The sequence below is a fragment of the Ischnura elegans genome, chromosome 12, assembly GCF_921293095.1.
Source record: "Ischnura elegans chromosome 12, ioIscEleg1.1, whole genome shotgun sequence".
Lineage (NCBI taxonomy): Eukaryota > Metazoa > Arthropoda > Insecta > Odonata > Coenagrionidae > Ischnura > Ischnura elegans.
The window spans coordinates 48,811,618-48,827,671 of NC_060257.1; the positions used below are offsets into that span (position 1 = coordinate 48,811,618).

At 37.2% G+C, this 16,054-nt stretch overlaps 1 protein-coding gene across 4 annotated transcripts in view; it reads left to right on the forward strand.

Moving 5' to 3' along the window:
* Positions 1 to 16,054, forward strand: part of LOC124169544 (FK506-binding protein 15-like) — a 63,815-nt gene that overhangs the window by 23,047 nt on the left and 24,714 nt on the right. For 3 of the 4 annotated variants that reach the window (XM_046548185.1, XM_046548184.1, XM_046548186.1), the window contains exon 9: positions 8,555 to 8,764. The exons of the other annotated variant lie outside the window; for it this stretch is intronic. In XM_046548185.1, coding sequence (XP_046404141.1) covers positions 8,555 to 8,764 — 210 coding nt within the window. The remainder of the gene's footprint in view (positions 1 to 8,554; positions 8,765 to 16,054) is intronic. 4 annotated transcript variants of the gene reach the window in all.

Here is a 16,054-nt window from a genome sequence, read left to right on the forward strand (position 1 = left end):
TTCCTCGGACGGCAGAAAGCAGTCGGCAGCATACCCGCACGTCCGTGAGTTGCGTGAATAGAAAGCATTTGATGGCAGTCACCATGGCCAAAAAAACACCAAACACGTCTAAGTGAGAAAATAAAAATAAAGGAGTAATATGAGAGTGTCGAAATTAATTTTTCTTCCTATTTGCTCTGCAAAATTAAAAAAACAAAAGCGCCCAAGGAATGCAGACGATGAAGAGTTATAAGGAGCTTTGTTCGGATAGTTTTGCCCACTCAAATCTGCGGGAACTTCTGAGAAAGGGGCTACGCCTAAGCCTAAAGCGGATTATTTCAGGGATAGATTGCGAATCGAGAATTTCAAGAGTGCGGAAGGTTGATTATACTAATGCGAAGCACCAAAGCGTTATCTCCCCTCATAATTGCTGGTGATGCCTGCGGTGTAAACCCGAAGTCGTGGAAGAAAGGACTCCGATCGCAAGTATCTTTAGAAGTATTCCCCGCGTCATATAACATAGACGAAACGGAACTTTTTTACATACAACTCCTCGACAAAACCCTTGCAGTATGAGGTATTTCTTGCAATGATGCCCCTAAAGGTAGGTAGTGCGCCTTAGCGATGATGTAGGATGTACGAAGCAATGATACTCAGCGTGAATTGCCCGGATGGACGTATTTATTCTCCGTTGCGGATTTACAAGGGTGAACTATTCGCGTCAGTGGTCGGAGTCGTACTGACGCTCTCTTTTGTCACGTGGGTAGCCGAGCATCCCCTGGTGGCCGCTGGAAGAACTCGCAGAACAACTATCTCTCGTTTGCAGTGCCGTGGTAAACTCGGTGTATTACTTCAAATACGTCGCGAGCGTAACACTCAAAAAGAAACTTTTTTTCAACAACGGCAATTTTAATCACATCATTTTTCAAGGTTAGCAAACTTTTTACCGTAGATTATGTAGGTATTACATTATTTGATAGAAAAAGTCTTCCAAGGCGGGAACGTTATACAACCTTCCACCGTTTTCGCCTGTAGAAACAAATGCAATGCGTTATTTCACTTCACTGCCGCATAACGTACAGAAACAATAAACATACACTAATGGAAACATTTGAGGCATTAAATAACCGCGATACTGTTTTATCAATTAATTTTTGAATTTTCAGTGGAAAATACCGAAATAATAGAATGATCACGTAAATGAACTAATTAAGTGCATAGAAAAATGGCTTCGTCGGTTGTGCATTGGCATAATGATTGACGAAACGATGCTTTCCATGATTTTTATTCAGTGCGGTGCTTATAAATTGTTTGAATAGTTAGTCATTGTTTAAGTAAGGAAATTTAGTGATGCAAAAAAACATCGCCTTTCGTCTGGATTTATGCTTACGTTTATCGGATAGATGTTTATCTGTCGCCGCACCACTTCCGTTCCTGTATATCTGTTCGCAACAGGTATACTGGCTATTATTTGCTCCACCTCCGGTAAAGCGACAATTCGCTATAGCGAGTGTTTATTAGTACACCGTGGGGTGTCGTTATATCGAGGTTGCACTGTAAATAGTTAATCTTGCATTTCAGTGTCCATAGTGTGGAGCTAGAAAGGAAGATTATGTAAGCTTGCTTTCAAATTGGATTACGTAATTTGGTTATGTGCAGAACAAAGTGAAGGAAAGATGCTTGTACTAGTGAGTTAACAGGTGAACTTTTGAATGATTGCAGATGATTTGGTAGGATGTTAGTGAAAGGAGGGGGATTAGATTGGTAGGTGAAGGTGCATGTGAACATTGGATGAAAAGCTGCTGGAAAGTATTTGCGGTACTTCTAAGAGTGAATTTAGGTAGTTGGTCTGAGAAAGTGGAGAGCATTAACTCTACTTTTAACTTATGAAAGCTACATTATACGCACAATTAATAGGATACGGAATGGCTAACATTTCAGTGGTGAAAAATGAGCTGACAAGGCTTTATGCATGATGAACAATTGGATGCATTAGAAAGAGGTCTCAAATAGAAATATGGTTGCTGTCTGATAAATTGCATTGTTTTAGTCATTCCAGGGGATAAGATAAGAGTTAAAAAGCTGAGCTGTGTTAGTTTAGTGGATAGTATTGGAGGAGGGTGTTGGAACAGGTAATATAAGGATGGTTATGCTGGAACTAACAATGCATGAAAAGGACAGTGTGTAGGCAGTGGTGAAAATGTTAGGTAAATCCCAAAATATCCGTTTGAGATATGCCAAGACAGAATAGAATGGTGGAAGTTATCAAAGCAGAGCTAATGATATAGGCCTTATACATGTTGTGAAGCTCTATTTAGCATCACTGAAATGGAATTGTTGCAAGTAAGTCTTTCTCTGTACTGTGTGCCTTTTTTCATTTAATATTCATAGAAAACAAATGCTATTTGGTCTCCAATTAAACGTTCTGCAGTTTTTGTTCATCTCTTTTCCTAATAATGACTTCACCATAAAAATTCTTATAACAAAATTCCAAATTAAAATTTTTAATAAATGTATGCCATGTCATTCTAACCTTTTGTTTTTATGTCAAGGATTTCATGAATTAAATTGTGAGTTTGAGTTGCAGGAAATAATCATTTCACTAATTTACTTCAATCATATAGTGAATTTACTGCATAATTATAAATAACCTTTAGTATACCTCCATGCCTCGCTTAGTGCAAAGGATGTTTTTCTTGGGGTCTTTGCGCTAATTAAATTTGCATTATTTTCGAGACCATTTTAACATGGGGAAGATAGGGATGCGTTCCTGGTAGCACCGGTGTTGGGTATCATATATGTTCCTATTAATAGCCTTAGCATACCTTATTTATATAAGCATTTATATTTTTAAATATCTTTAAAGATAATATGTATGCATTCAAAGATGTTTTTCCTGATAAAAATATTTGTACATGCTTAAAATTCCCTCCTTGTATGCGGGTGGGCTAAAATATAGGAAGGAAACATGCAAGCTTAGGGGTTTGCAATGCATTGCCAGCAGGTGACGAATTTTCAAATTAGTCTTAAAACAATTCTTGTGTCGCCCTGGCCCTTTTGTCTTCAAGCTTCCACTAGATGTCTCGTAGCAATCACCACCCTCATCTTCTTCTATAGATTCAAATAAAGCCACAGATTTTGAAAAATTAACTGCCTGTGATAGAGGAACATCATTTGACCGTTTATCATAAATCCAGGTAATTAGAAGTCTTTCCGTTTTGTTTCCAGCAATGAACTTCACGTACAAGTTGACCGCTTGGCTGCAGTCGGTGTGGCTAATCTCACTCACCTTTTAACTGCATATCTATTTGGAAAAATAGTGCGGACTGTCGAGATCATGAGCTTAAATTTACACGCAATATTGCTTTGACGCTCTCTGTTTACAAAGCAATATATAACTTTTAATTTCTACTCTTGGTTTATGCTTTTCCTTGATAACTTCTTTATTTTTCTATCCACATTTCTATTTTTTGCCATTGTTCACTTGGTTTTCACTCCGTATGGCTCTGTCAAAATCACCTTCTACAGCTGAACAACTGCATCACTATATTTCCTGAGACGATAAGGGCGTATGACTGGAAGCCAATTCGTTTGAGACTCTCTCTCATACCCTTTTACGTGTTGATGCTAATCATACGCAACTCGGCCCCCACTCCATTTCTCCACCGTGAATACCTTTGACCTTGAAGTCTTTCAGCTGGACCCTTTATGTGGAAGCCAATTCACCCAATAACCTAGGACAGCAAAAAATACATCAAATAGGGACAGGACAGCAAAAAATACCTCAATAAAATAATCTCAAACCGTAGTGCTTTCAAAAACTCATTTCCACTACTTCCAAACTTAATTAATGGTCTAAATTAACTAATATCATTCAGTAAAGGAGACGAGATAAATGACTTTGGTAGGACAACTATCCTGACGCATGATGAGTAATGTTTTTGGCCACTGTGCAGCATTGGATTTCGGCGAATATATAAACAAAGTTTAACATTTGAGGCATGCAATACTATTAAAATGCATAAAATGAGAGTAATTTCGTATCTACTGAGTGCAAGTTCACATTTTACCAAGGAATTGTTAAGGCTATTTAATAATACTTAACAGCATTGGGAAGTTTCCCTGAGGAATGAATTTTGGCAATATCGAAATTGCTCTAAGTGAGGCATGGGTGTATTAAGTTATCATATATCCTAAGTCATAAATATAGTCTTCACATACCCTAACCTTTAACCTATCTCTTCTTTGTCTTAAACATTTCCATCAGATACTTTCATTTTCTCATACCTGATGTCATTTATTTTGGAGACAAACACGCTGTGAAATAATTATGATGTCATTCAATGTAGGCAGTTATAATGGGGTAGTTTCCTTCATCAAATAAAGCAGAATCTATTTATTGTGACTTATAAAATAATAATAGTGTTTGCCACCATTCAAATAATAATTATGCCTTGGTGGTTTAAACAGGGTTCTCACTCAACCTTAAAACCGTGAATAAGCCGTGAATTTCATATACCGTGAAAAAAACCTGGAAAAAGCCGTGAATTTCGTCCTAAAGCCTTAAAAATCTCTCAATCTTGATTTTACGATCATAGAACTGCGATAGGCAGATTAAAAGAAAAATGGATATTTCGATCATATTTCAAGGTCAGTCATGCGCAGACATGGCCATGGATTTATTTGGACACGTCCTTTGAAGCGCAATCATTGGTCCGTGTGCCCTGATAACACATTGACCTTAAGCCTGTGCCAAAGCTGGAAGACTGGTAACCAAAGTGTTCATTAAAACTTGCTAAAATTCAGACACTTCTTACCTTCCCTGGCACTCTGGTCCCTCCATTTTCCCACACAACCATTATCCGGAGCTGAATTTTGCCAACGACATGTGACGTTAAGAGAGATAGCACTTTTATTGCTACGTTTGGATTCACAGCGTCTGTCGCGTTTGTGAAATTTGTAGTTAACGTGCGGCCAATGATTGTTACGTGATCGATATTTCTGCCTAAAATGGTGTAACTTTGTGTTTAATTTTTCACTTCTCTTACTTAACAAATGATTTTTATAACACTTTATAAAGAAATTTTACAATTTAAAACTCATGAGCATAAACAACATCAACAAGCCGCCATGACTATCACAATCCCATTTGTACTATCCGTACTATCACTCACTGAACCACTGCCATGAACTGCACCAGTGGGGATCTTGAGTTCTGCCGTGTCCCCTTTCCTCCGGTCTCTTTCTCTCTCGTAGGCGCCTCCTTTTTCTCTGCATCCTTTTCTTATTTCTGCCGATCTTGAGTTCTGTCGTATTTCTTCCTCCGGTCTCTCAATACACCACAACTTTAATTTTTCTCCCAATCTTTTACAACACGTCTATCTCTTCCTTCTCTCCATACCCGACTCCCCTTTTTCTTTTCGCGTCCCTCACTCCCATTATTGCTTCCTCACTACTATTGTTAATTTTAATTCATTTAAATAAACAACATGGCAGCTTGTTTACAATGGTTTATCTACAAACCATGAATTTGAAGACATTTAGACTGTGAAAACCTGGAAAAAACTATGAATTTTAAAATTTAGATTGAGTGGGAACCCTGTTTAAATTAAGAAATCCTTATTGCTTGGGAATCATAGGTCAAATTTAAGGCCATTGGGTAAAGGTCAGAATGACAGGACTTCTACGTGTGTACTGTTTGACAGGCAACTATTTCACATTGCAAGTTTCATCACCTGAGCCTATGTGAGTGTTTTTGAAGACCTACCGTGTGAGAAGTGTGTGTTATTAGTCACCTATCTAATATATTTTGGAATGGAAACTTTCCTTCGAGAAGGAAAGTTTTTTTTTAGTTATTAAACCTAGTGCTCAACCAGCCACCATGAAACTTAGCTGTTATTGTGACAGATAACTGAATAACATAATTAAAGGACTTTGACCCCGAGATGCTTTCTCCCCTGAAAGTGCTGATGAGACTGGTTCACTTTAGTGCCTATTGCATTTGTTTCAGAATTCTTTTATAAACTACTTTTCATCATCATTGAGCTGATGCCTTCACTACTATTGTTCACAAAACTAAATGGATTTTGGAGGGTAGGGTTATTAACTATAGTCTATTCACTTTATGTCTGCGGGTGAGCTTTCGTGAGAGCCCGTACATTCTCGGATGGCTTCGCTGATAGGGGAGGGGTTGTACCGAGAGAGAGAGGAGGAGCGAACATAACGTTGCCGAATGTACATAGCCGCCCTACTTTGTCACTGAAAACGTGTGAGTCATAGGTGGCCACAGGTATTTTGGCTTCGTCATTGATACAAAAAACCTACTCATTTGGCAGTCATTAGGGATAATCCTTTCACAGAAGGCCATGACATTGTCAGCTACCCTACTGAATGAGGCACCGTTGGTGGAAGGCATACTTAGTCACATGCAAGGAGAACGCGTGAGGTTTGGCAACACTGCTTCACGAGGAGATTCACGATGTTCACTCGGCGGAGGTCTGAGAGCGACTCACTGAGGCCACGCCTACTGTTTGCTGATTGGCAAAGACAAAGTCACATGTCGAGAAACTTTCCCTACCCCCATTTCCATTTGCTTTGGCCATACCAGCTCATTGGCAGAGATAAAATGAACAGAGTATAAAGATCCTGGTTTTATGAGAGGAAGTTAATATTATATGGGGAAGTGAACTTCATGACTTCCGAAACCCTACAGGAAATCATATCTTCAATCCTATTGATGTGATACAAGCTTTGAAGTGTGCTGAGATGTATAATTACTTGATGCTATCATGTCAGAAATAAGGGTCTTGGTGATACAGAGAAGGATTTACGTATTGAAATTCTATATCTATTTCATCAACTGAAGCATAATCAAATTGATTGTTTGAGGCGTAACTTGGTGAAAGCGATTCATAATTAACATTAAAAAGAGGAACTTTGTACTTTCACATTAATATTTATTTACAAATTTACGACCATGGTTTCAACATTAGACGTCATCATCAGGTGAACTCTACAGAGGTCCATCACATCCTTTTATACCAGGCTAGGAGGGGTAGGGAGGAAGGTAACTAGGTTGAACGGATTGGTCAACAGAGAAGAGGGAGGGGGAAAGAACTTGGTCATATGGTTTGAAAGAAGTTAGGGGGAGGAGGCTCCCTTAGGGAGGGCATGGCAGGTGGAGGGGGGGATGGTTCAGGTGAGAGAGAGGCGGAAGAGTTCGTCATGTCATTAGCCCAGGAATTTAGGAGTGGGAGGCTTAAAAGAGGGGAGTGGGAGTCATACAAAAATTCGTTTACAATGTTGTCATTGGAAAGTACATGCTGCAAAATTTCCATCTGTTCCAAAGCATATAATCTAGGTCCTTTAGGTTCAAAATGAAGGTCTTCAAAAACAAAATCACTTTGATGATTGCTATCTAACAAATGTATAGCAAATTGTGAAGTTGTCTTTTTATTTCTCAGGCAGGCTTGGTGTTCTTCCACCCGTTCCTGAAATTGTCGCCCTGTTTGCCCAACATACACCGCTTTGCATTCACATTTTAACCTATACACCCCACTCCTTTCTCCTCTTGGGATGGGATCTGATGAAGCATAATCATTATGGTTTGTTAGCTGAATATCACTGCTGGAGCTCCTGCTTTCACTAGATTCCGTAGTTTAACACCTGGATTCACTCAATATGAAATCTTATAATTAGGGAGGTGGCCTTTCATCTCTTAGGATTACCGATGTACATACCTATATATATATATAATATAATTGTATACAATATATATTATTGAACTTAGAAAGTACTTTATATTGGCAATCATCATCATCAAAGTTTTGGTACCCAAGTGTTATTCAAGCCTATCTCTGTACTATTTACAGAGGGTCATGACATTGAGGGTAAAAAATTTATTTTAAAATTTTTAGAGTAATGTTTTGTATATGTTTTGAATTTTTACCATCAGCGAGCAAATCGACATTTTCACTTCAACAACTACCTTTTTTTTCTTTAGTTAGATTCAAATTTTGTGATGTATTTTTTGTAGCTGTCAATTTCATTTCCTTTTGTTGTGTAGAATATTGTTTTTATAATCTGATTTCTTGTACTTGTTAAAAGAAAATATCTGAAAAGTATGCATACCTATATAGTATCTCTTCACTGTAACTATGTAGCTATGAACAGGCTTGGTAATGATGGAACTTCATCCATATTTTGATCAATCATTTGTTCTCGATTTTTTTTACTAAAAAATGAACCAATGGTGATTGGTTTTGATCATCGTGATTTGATAGATTTTAGGATATTTTAGCATAGTGTATTTTCCTTGCATAAAATGGAGTATACTTTATACCCCTGCGTAGATAAGTATAATTTAGTATCTAACCCAGTTTGGTGAAAAAGTGATTCATTTGTTAGAATATAGGGTATATCATTTATCAACGCAGAAATATAAGTAATTTTAGTTTTTTAGTACCTCTCATCATGTTAATTTTTGTCATTTGATTTCTTTATTTTTAGATAAGTCCACTTATGTTGTCCTTTTCCCTCATAGGTGAAAACGTTTTTGAATGCATATTTGTAACAGGTGGAACCTATGCCCATTAGTTCTGGAAGTCGGCCTCCGCCCCCTAGGCTTCAGCCTCGTCCCATTGGAGTTCCTCAGGTTCAACAACCCTACCAGTCATCAGTCTACTGGCATTCACCCCCTCAGTACTCCAACGTACCCTCGGCATCATCATATTCCCTTCCCTCAAGGCCAGAGTCCACTTTGCTTGGACATCCGCAACAGCATCAGGTAGCAGCATACTTGTTAATTTCACCTCAGATATACCGTCTACCAGAACGCTATTAGGATTTCCAAGCAATTTTCTCCTCATTGTGGAACTTTTCAGGAAATAACCTGTTTCTTAAGAGCTGCACAGGTTTTAGCTGGTAAACATGGCTGCACCATTTCAAAATCAATACACTAAATGACTCAGATTTTCCAAAACAAAGTGTTCTATCTAAGTTATTTCTTATGTATATATAAATTACTCTTGCTGTACAAATATGTATTTGAAAATATTTCCTCGTCTTTAATCTTATAATTCATGAAAAATGTTCCTGATTAATCTTTTAAGTTTTGGTGTGTAAAAATTATTGTAATTCAATGTGGAGTACCTTTAAGTGTTTGGAGGAAGTGTTAAATCTTCTGAGGCTTGGAATGAGAAAAAGAAAATATTTTTTTTTTAATACGTACCAGAGAAATCACTTTTCTTACAAAGTCAGGTCAGTAAATTGTAATGGTTTCCTACTTTCTTTAAATATCTAATGTTCTCCTAATGTTAAAATTATGAGTTAATGAGAATTATGTATAAAGTTAGGATAATTATACTCCATAAGACTTGTCTAGACTAATTTAATCCTCGATAGTTAGGGCTTAGTCATGTGTTTGGGTTATTATAGAGCACCAAGCAAAAGTTTTATAAAATTTCTTGAAAGGGAAGCATTTAATCTCTCTAGGGTAATTATATTAGTAAATTCTTCTCAGGTTTTTCCCTGGAAAACCTTTTTGATATCAACTTTGCTATGGGCAACTTCCTAATTGAAACTATAGCCTTAAAAAGTCCCACCCATGGCCTGAATCAAGAAGATTTGAAGAGTTAAATTATTTTTGATGGAAATTAATAAAATGAACTCATTATTAACCCTAGGGTGAAAAGCTAGCAATGAGGGATTTAGATTTTAAGGCAATGCTCTGGGTTGTGTGAGGTTAAAACCCTAGCATGGCATTAATACTCTTTGGGCATGTAGATAGAAAAATGGAAGAATAGTAACTGATGGAAGGATATAAGCTGAAGTTAAAAGTGAGTCCTGTATTAAAAGGCATAGACTGAAAGGAAATGCATCTTTAGGTAATCTAGCAACTTTTGATTGTAGCTTTAGTCATAGCAAGATGAACTGCTCTATCAAACAAAGTGATGCCATTTTGTCATTTACAAAAATGCGTTTTTTAATTCATACATAGTGATGGTCTCATTTAAGCTACCATTTTTAATACAGTAAACTCTCAATCATACGAAATAGAATATTATGAAATTTTTGATAATACATAGTGAAATTGTGGTCCCGGGGCAAAACCTATGGTAAATACATGGCACTACTTGAAAATAAATATTGTTTTGAAATTATGAACATTGAGCTCAGTCCCCTAAAGCAAATTGGATTTGTGTATACGAACGAAGGCAAAAAAGGGTCTAGCCGGTTAAGATAGTGAAAAGTGCCCCCAGATATTTTGAAAAATAAAAAATATACACCTGGAGTGCATTAAAAATTGTGTGTTTCTCCAAAGTTTCAGGCCCTAACAATGGAAAATAACCCAAAAAAATTGAAACATGATTTTTCGTTTTTTAACCATATCTCCAGTCTTTATTTTTGTAAAATCTTTTTCTTAATTTTAAAATGTACATATTATTATGGTCTACCATCCTGATTTTTTTTCCAAATTTTTTGATCGAAAACTAGCTTTTTACTAGAGATGTGCGAATAGTATCCGCGAATACTCGAATACCTCGAATATTAGAAAGTATTCGATATTCGAGGTTTCGAATAGTTATGCGAAAAGTACCGCCTCGAATACCTCGAATACTTTGAATTTCGCGTCATACACTGTCGCACGCACGTCGTTGGTAGTTGACTCGGAAAAATGAAGAGAACTCTAGTCGTTTAGTGCTCGCTGCGCCGTTTTACGCAAGTTGACGAATAACATCAAATTCGTGGATTTTAGCGGAGAAAAGAGTTCGACGAGGGGAACCAAAATGGTCGGGTGAAAAAATCCGAAAATCCCCGATTCCCCCCACCAGGAGAACCTCAGTGCCATGGGATAGCAACCTAAGGGCATTTCCCACGATCCGCTATCCCCCTCCATTCTGCACTTGCCTCACCCACTCTGACGCTTTCCTCTTCTCAGAAATCAAACAAAAGGCCCCAGATCGCGCAGGGATCGCATTACGAAGACCCCTGCTTCGAAAAAAATATCAAGTTACGAGAACAATAAAAACGTGTTTCACGCCCTCCCCCCTTTTCTCACCCACTGACCTTTTTCTGGCTACCTGCTTCGAAGTTCCCCATTTCTGGAGGTCAACAGCTGTGTGAGTAACGTGGGATACTTACATTAGCGCATTTCCCAAGATCCGGTATCCCTCTCCATTCAGCACTAGCCCCCTCTGAGGCTTTCCTCATCTTCGAAATAAAAAAAGGTCACAGCTCGCGCAGGGATCATATTACGAAGACCTTAGCTTCGAAAAAATACCAAGTTACACGAGAACAATAGAAACGTCTTTCGGGCCCTCCCTTTTCTCCCCCACTGACCTTTTTTCCTACCAGCTTGGAAGTTCCCCATTTCTGTGGAGGTCAACCGCTGCATGAGTCATCTATTAGCACAAAAGGTGTCTAAGAATGACTTTCGTCAATTGATGTTACACCTTTATTGAATTGAAACATTAGTAATGTGCGCGTAATTTCAAAAAGAATAAGACCAAACACGAAGTATTTCTGAGTTTATTTAAGCATTTTACGCAAAGAAATAAATGTCAAAATACGACAGAGACTTAGCATTCTGGCGAAACTCGATATGAGCCGCAGAGCTTCTCGGGAGTTGATGCCGTATTTTTTTCCGAAAACATATATCAAGTTACAATTTATGAGTGGTGCTATAAATCTTTATTGTTACAGTCCCAGACAAAGGGATATTTTCTCAGAATATTTGGTTTCTCCCTGATAGCAATTCCAATTCATCTTCTTATCTCGTGAGAACTCCCAAAGATGGACTAATAATAATAACTAACAAAAAAAACTTACAAAATAATTGAAGAAAATCCGGTGGAAAAGAGCTTGTATTTTGCAAAATGCCTCAGATTGTCAGCTAGCACTTGGCAGCAGGAGTGAGGGTAAAGCGATGTTAGTTGAATTAATTATATGCCCAATTGTTTCCATAAAATTAAAATATTCATTAATAAGCTAAATTCCTGTTCGAATCATTTAAAGGAAATCAAAATTACTCCCCAAAATCTTGTTTCCTGCTTCATAGGCAACCGAGTCAAACATACCAGCATTCATCATTTAGTATTCGAGGTATTCGAAATTCGAGGTATTCGAATATTCGAGCAATGATTTAATATTCGAATTCGAGAAATCTGCTATTCGACCCATCTCTACTTTTTACATAAGTATGAAATTTTCAAAATTAAATTGAAAATTTTAGGAAACAATAAACATACCAAAAACAATATATTTGATGCCAGAAATACGTCGTGTTAGGGCTCGTTATTTTCTAGGTATGTACATTAGTAATTTTTCAAATGTTGGTTTACTTTTATTAATTCTTGAAAATTTTACCTCAATATGTAGGCCTTCTTTAGTTTTTGGGTTTTATTCTTCACGGTAAAAGTTTTTTTTTTAATTTTAGTGCTACAAATAGCAGAAATAAATATTAGTGTCGAAAGGGGAAAAAAAAACTAATTAATATTGAATTTAATTCTTCTCGGGCTTCAATCTGGGTATCTACCTCTCTGCCAAAGTTTCAGTCAAAGGCTTTTCCATTGTCATCATGGCCAGTGGCAAAGCGAGGGGAGGGTTTTGGGGGATAAAACACCCCCACAGAGCTTAGAGAAATTTTTAAGTTTAATCCGTTTTATTTTATTGGATTGATATAACTAATAGAATAGTACAATAATGATTATTAAATATCCCTCAGGAAGCCGTAAAACTCACAATTTTGAACCATTTATCTTAAAATTCCGCAATTTATTAATCTCGCACCTACTGCTTATCCTGGTGGGTACTCCATACCCTCACACACCCTGGTATTAGTGCTCCTAAATCCCCCCAGCCTTAATTCCTAGCTGTGCCCCTGATCATGGCCATTGACAGAAACTGGGTGTGAGGTGCCATTTCTATAAAATTGTCTCACTTCTTCTCTGCAGAATTTTCAATTGAAATTAGTTATTTGCTTTGCCCTTTCCAAGGTACTATTTATTTACGATTACGCTTCTAATTTTTGGTGATAAAACTAAGACAATCTTTTCTTTATATCAATGATACTCAGCATAATTTTCAATATGATGGAGAAAGAAACACGAAAGCTAAATGAGGTTAAGGCACACGTTTTGGGGTATCATTTTTGGAAATTCATGCAAGTGAACAAGCACTTCACCTTAATATGTTGATAAATGATAAAATGTGTGTAGTAGGAAAAAATGAATGTGGATAATTACGTTTCTTTCTTTATTTCCCCGATAACAGAAGATACATCTCCAGCCTTTCTCCGGCAAGAACCTTGCTCCTGTTGGTATGCTATATAAACATGGCACCTCACATGTGGCATCAATAGCTTTTATGACAAATTGAAAATCTTCCCTTTTTACATCTGCCAAGAAGTTAATGGAGCATGGCATCTGGACAGAGAACCTGAAAAGAATTTACTTCAATGATTTGCTGGTAGAAATCATATCCTACATAATTTATAAAGTAACGAGCGTAACTGAATCATAATGAAAATAACTAATTCAATAATTAATGGTACATTCACCGGACAATACGGAAAGAAGTACAAATACCAACAGACGAAAGTTATTTTGGAAACGGGCTAAGACCCTTGTTTTTCCTTTTTTCTTGTGACTAAGTGATAGAAGGCGACATAAATGGCGGTTAGGCCAGCTGACGTTAAAATTCCATGGGCATTTGAAACAAATCTACCTTATGTGTAGATAACAGTTGCTATTTGGTACTGACCTCAAAGTTCTAAGATTGAATTCTAATACACAAATTTTCAATGGGTTATTTGATTACATTTTCTTAAGTGGACGGAAAATTTTATAGTGCTAAGATCGTAGATATTTAACTTTAAAGAATGGGAAGTTTAGGGTTGTATTACAATAAAACTTGATAAATTATTAATTCACAGCATAAAATCAATAACGAAAAGCATTTTCTAAGAATTCTGTTGTACATAACCTACGAAAACGTTAAAAAAAGGCTTCTAGAGGTTTGAAATTACATAATTCAATATTACAGAGTGCCAATTTTCTGGTCCCGCTGAATTTGTATAATTGAGAGTTAACTGTATCTGGTAGTAAGGTCTGATGCTCTAATCTCTTTTCCAATGCATATTGTAGACACATTTGGACGTATGGAAACAACTGGAAAATGCTCTTTTTTGATTCAATTTCCTGGTATCCAGGTATTTTTTTGCGATTAGTGGTACTTGAGAAAATTTTCAGGAAACACATTTGTGTGTGATCAAGTACTTATGTTAATCTCATAAAGCCATGCAGAATTGGTCAGCTTATATGTGAATTAATATTAGTAGAAGTTCCCTGAATAATGATGTAGCTGAACAAAAGTGAAACATTTTAATAAGGCAAAAAAATTTTGGATGTCATTATGATTACTCTCTAATGAAACGCAATGTTTAAAATACTTAGAATATGTATATGCACAATGTCCGAATTCTTCACACTCTTTTTTCAGCAAGAATAAGTTTAAGTTGGATGTTTACATATACACCCATGTCTCGTATAGCGCAAGGGATGCGTTCCTTGGGTTCTTTGCGCTATACGAATTTGCGTTATTCGAGAGCGTTTTAACATTGGGAAGATAGGGATGCGTTCCTGGTAGCATAGGTCTTGGGTATTGAATTTCCTCTAAAACATCTATATTCCGATAAAAAGCCTCAGAAAACATTATTTATATGAATGTTTATAGTTTAAAACATCTTTAAAGATAGTATGCACGCATTCAAAGACTTTAATTCACGTTAAAAAAAATTCTTACGTGCTTTTGAAATTCCCTCCTGTCGTGCGGGTAGGCTAACATCTGCTATCTCAGGGGATCGTAATGCGTTGCTGGCAGTTGACGATTTTTCAAACTAGTCTAAAAACAACTATTGTGTCACTCAGGCCCTTTTGTCGCTCATCGAAATGACAGGAAAATGCTACTTTGAATGCCATTTCATAGCTAGCGGAGTTTATGAATGATTAATCATTTTAATTTGAAGTCCTCCGAGTCATTAGCAGCTACGTGAAACAGCCTTTCAATGCCTTGAAACCTTCCCCAGGTTTTCCTTCCCTGAACATGAATGAACGAGATTGCATTCTTTTCCAAAACAATATCGTCTCGTCAACACTAAAAACTGGTTGAGGGGGAAAGGAGCCACTTTCAATCACAGCTTGGAGTTCATCAGAAAATGTTGTGGTGGCTGCGCTATCAACACTTGCAGATTCACCTGATATCGCCGCACTGAAAATACCTGCTTGCCGTTTAAATTCTGGAACCAACCGGAGCTTTCACTTAATGTCTCGGAGCGATTACCACTCTCGTCTTTTTGTACTGATTCACTATGAACTTTCCGTATGTGTAGACCGCTTGGTTGAAGATGGTGCGGCTGAGGTCACTGATGTTTTAACTTCGTCTTTAGTCAGAATATGGCATCGTGCGTTTAAACTTCCGTGCAATATCGCTTTGACGTTCTCCATTTTCAAAGCAATTGACCTCTTTCAATTCCTCTTCTAGGTTTATAGTTTTTCTTGATAAATTCTTGATTTTTCTATACGCATTTCTATTTTTTGGCATATTCTCTTGGTTTTTACTCTGTAAGGCTCTATCTAAATCACCTTCCACTGCTGAACTGTTTTCCTGAGATGCAGAAGGCCTACGACTGCGGGGAGGGAACGAAGCCATTGTGTTTGAGACTCTATAGCGGACCCTTTTATGTGTTGATGCTATTCATGCGCAACTCGGCCACCGCTCCATTTCTGTGAATACCGACGACCTTGAAGGCTTTAGCGTAGACCCTCTACCTAGAAGTCAATCGCCCGATAACCTATGACGGCAAAAATACGTCTTAAACCGTATTGCTGAAAAAAAAATCATTTCCACCAGCCCCACGCTTAATTAACGATCTAAATTATTTATTACCATTCTGTTAAGGAGACGAGATAAATTACTTCGGTAGGCCGGCTATCTGGACCCAATGACGAGTAATACTTTTGGCCATTGCACATTAATGGATTTCGATTAATATATAAACAGAAAAGAAGATACAAGG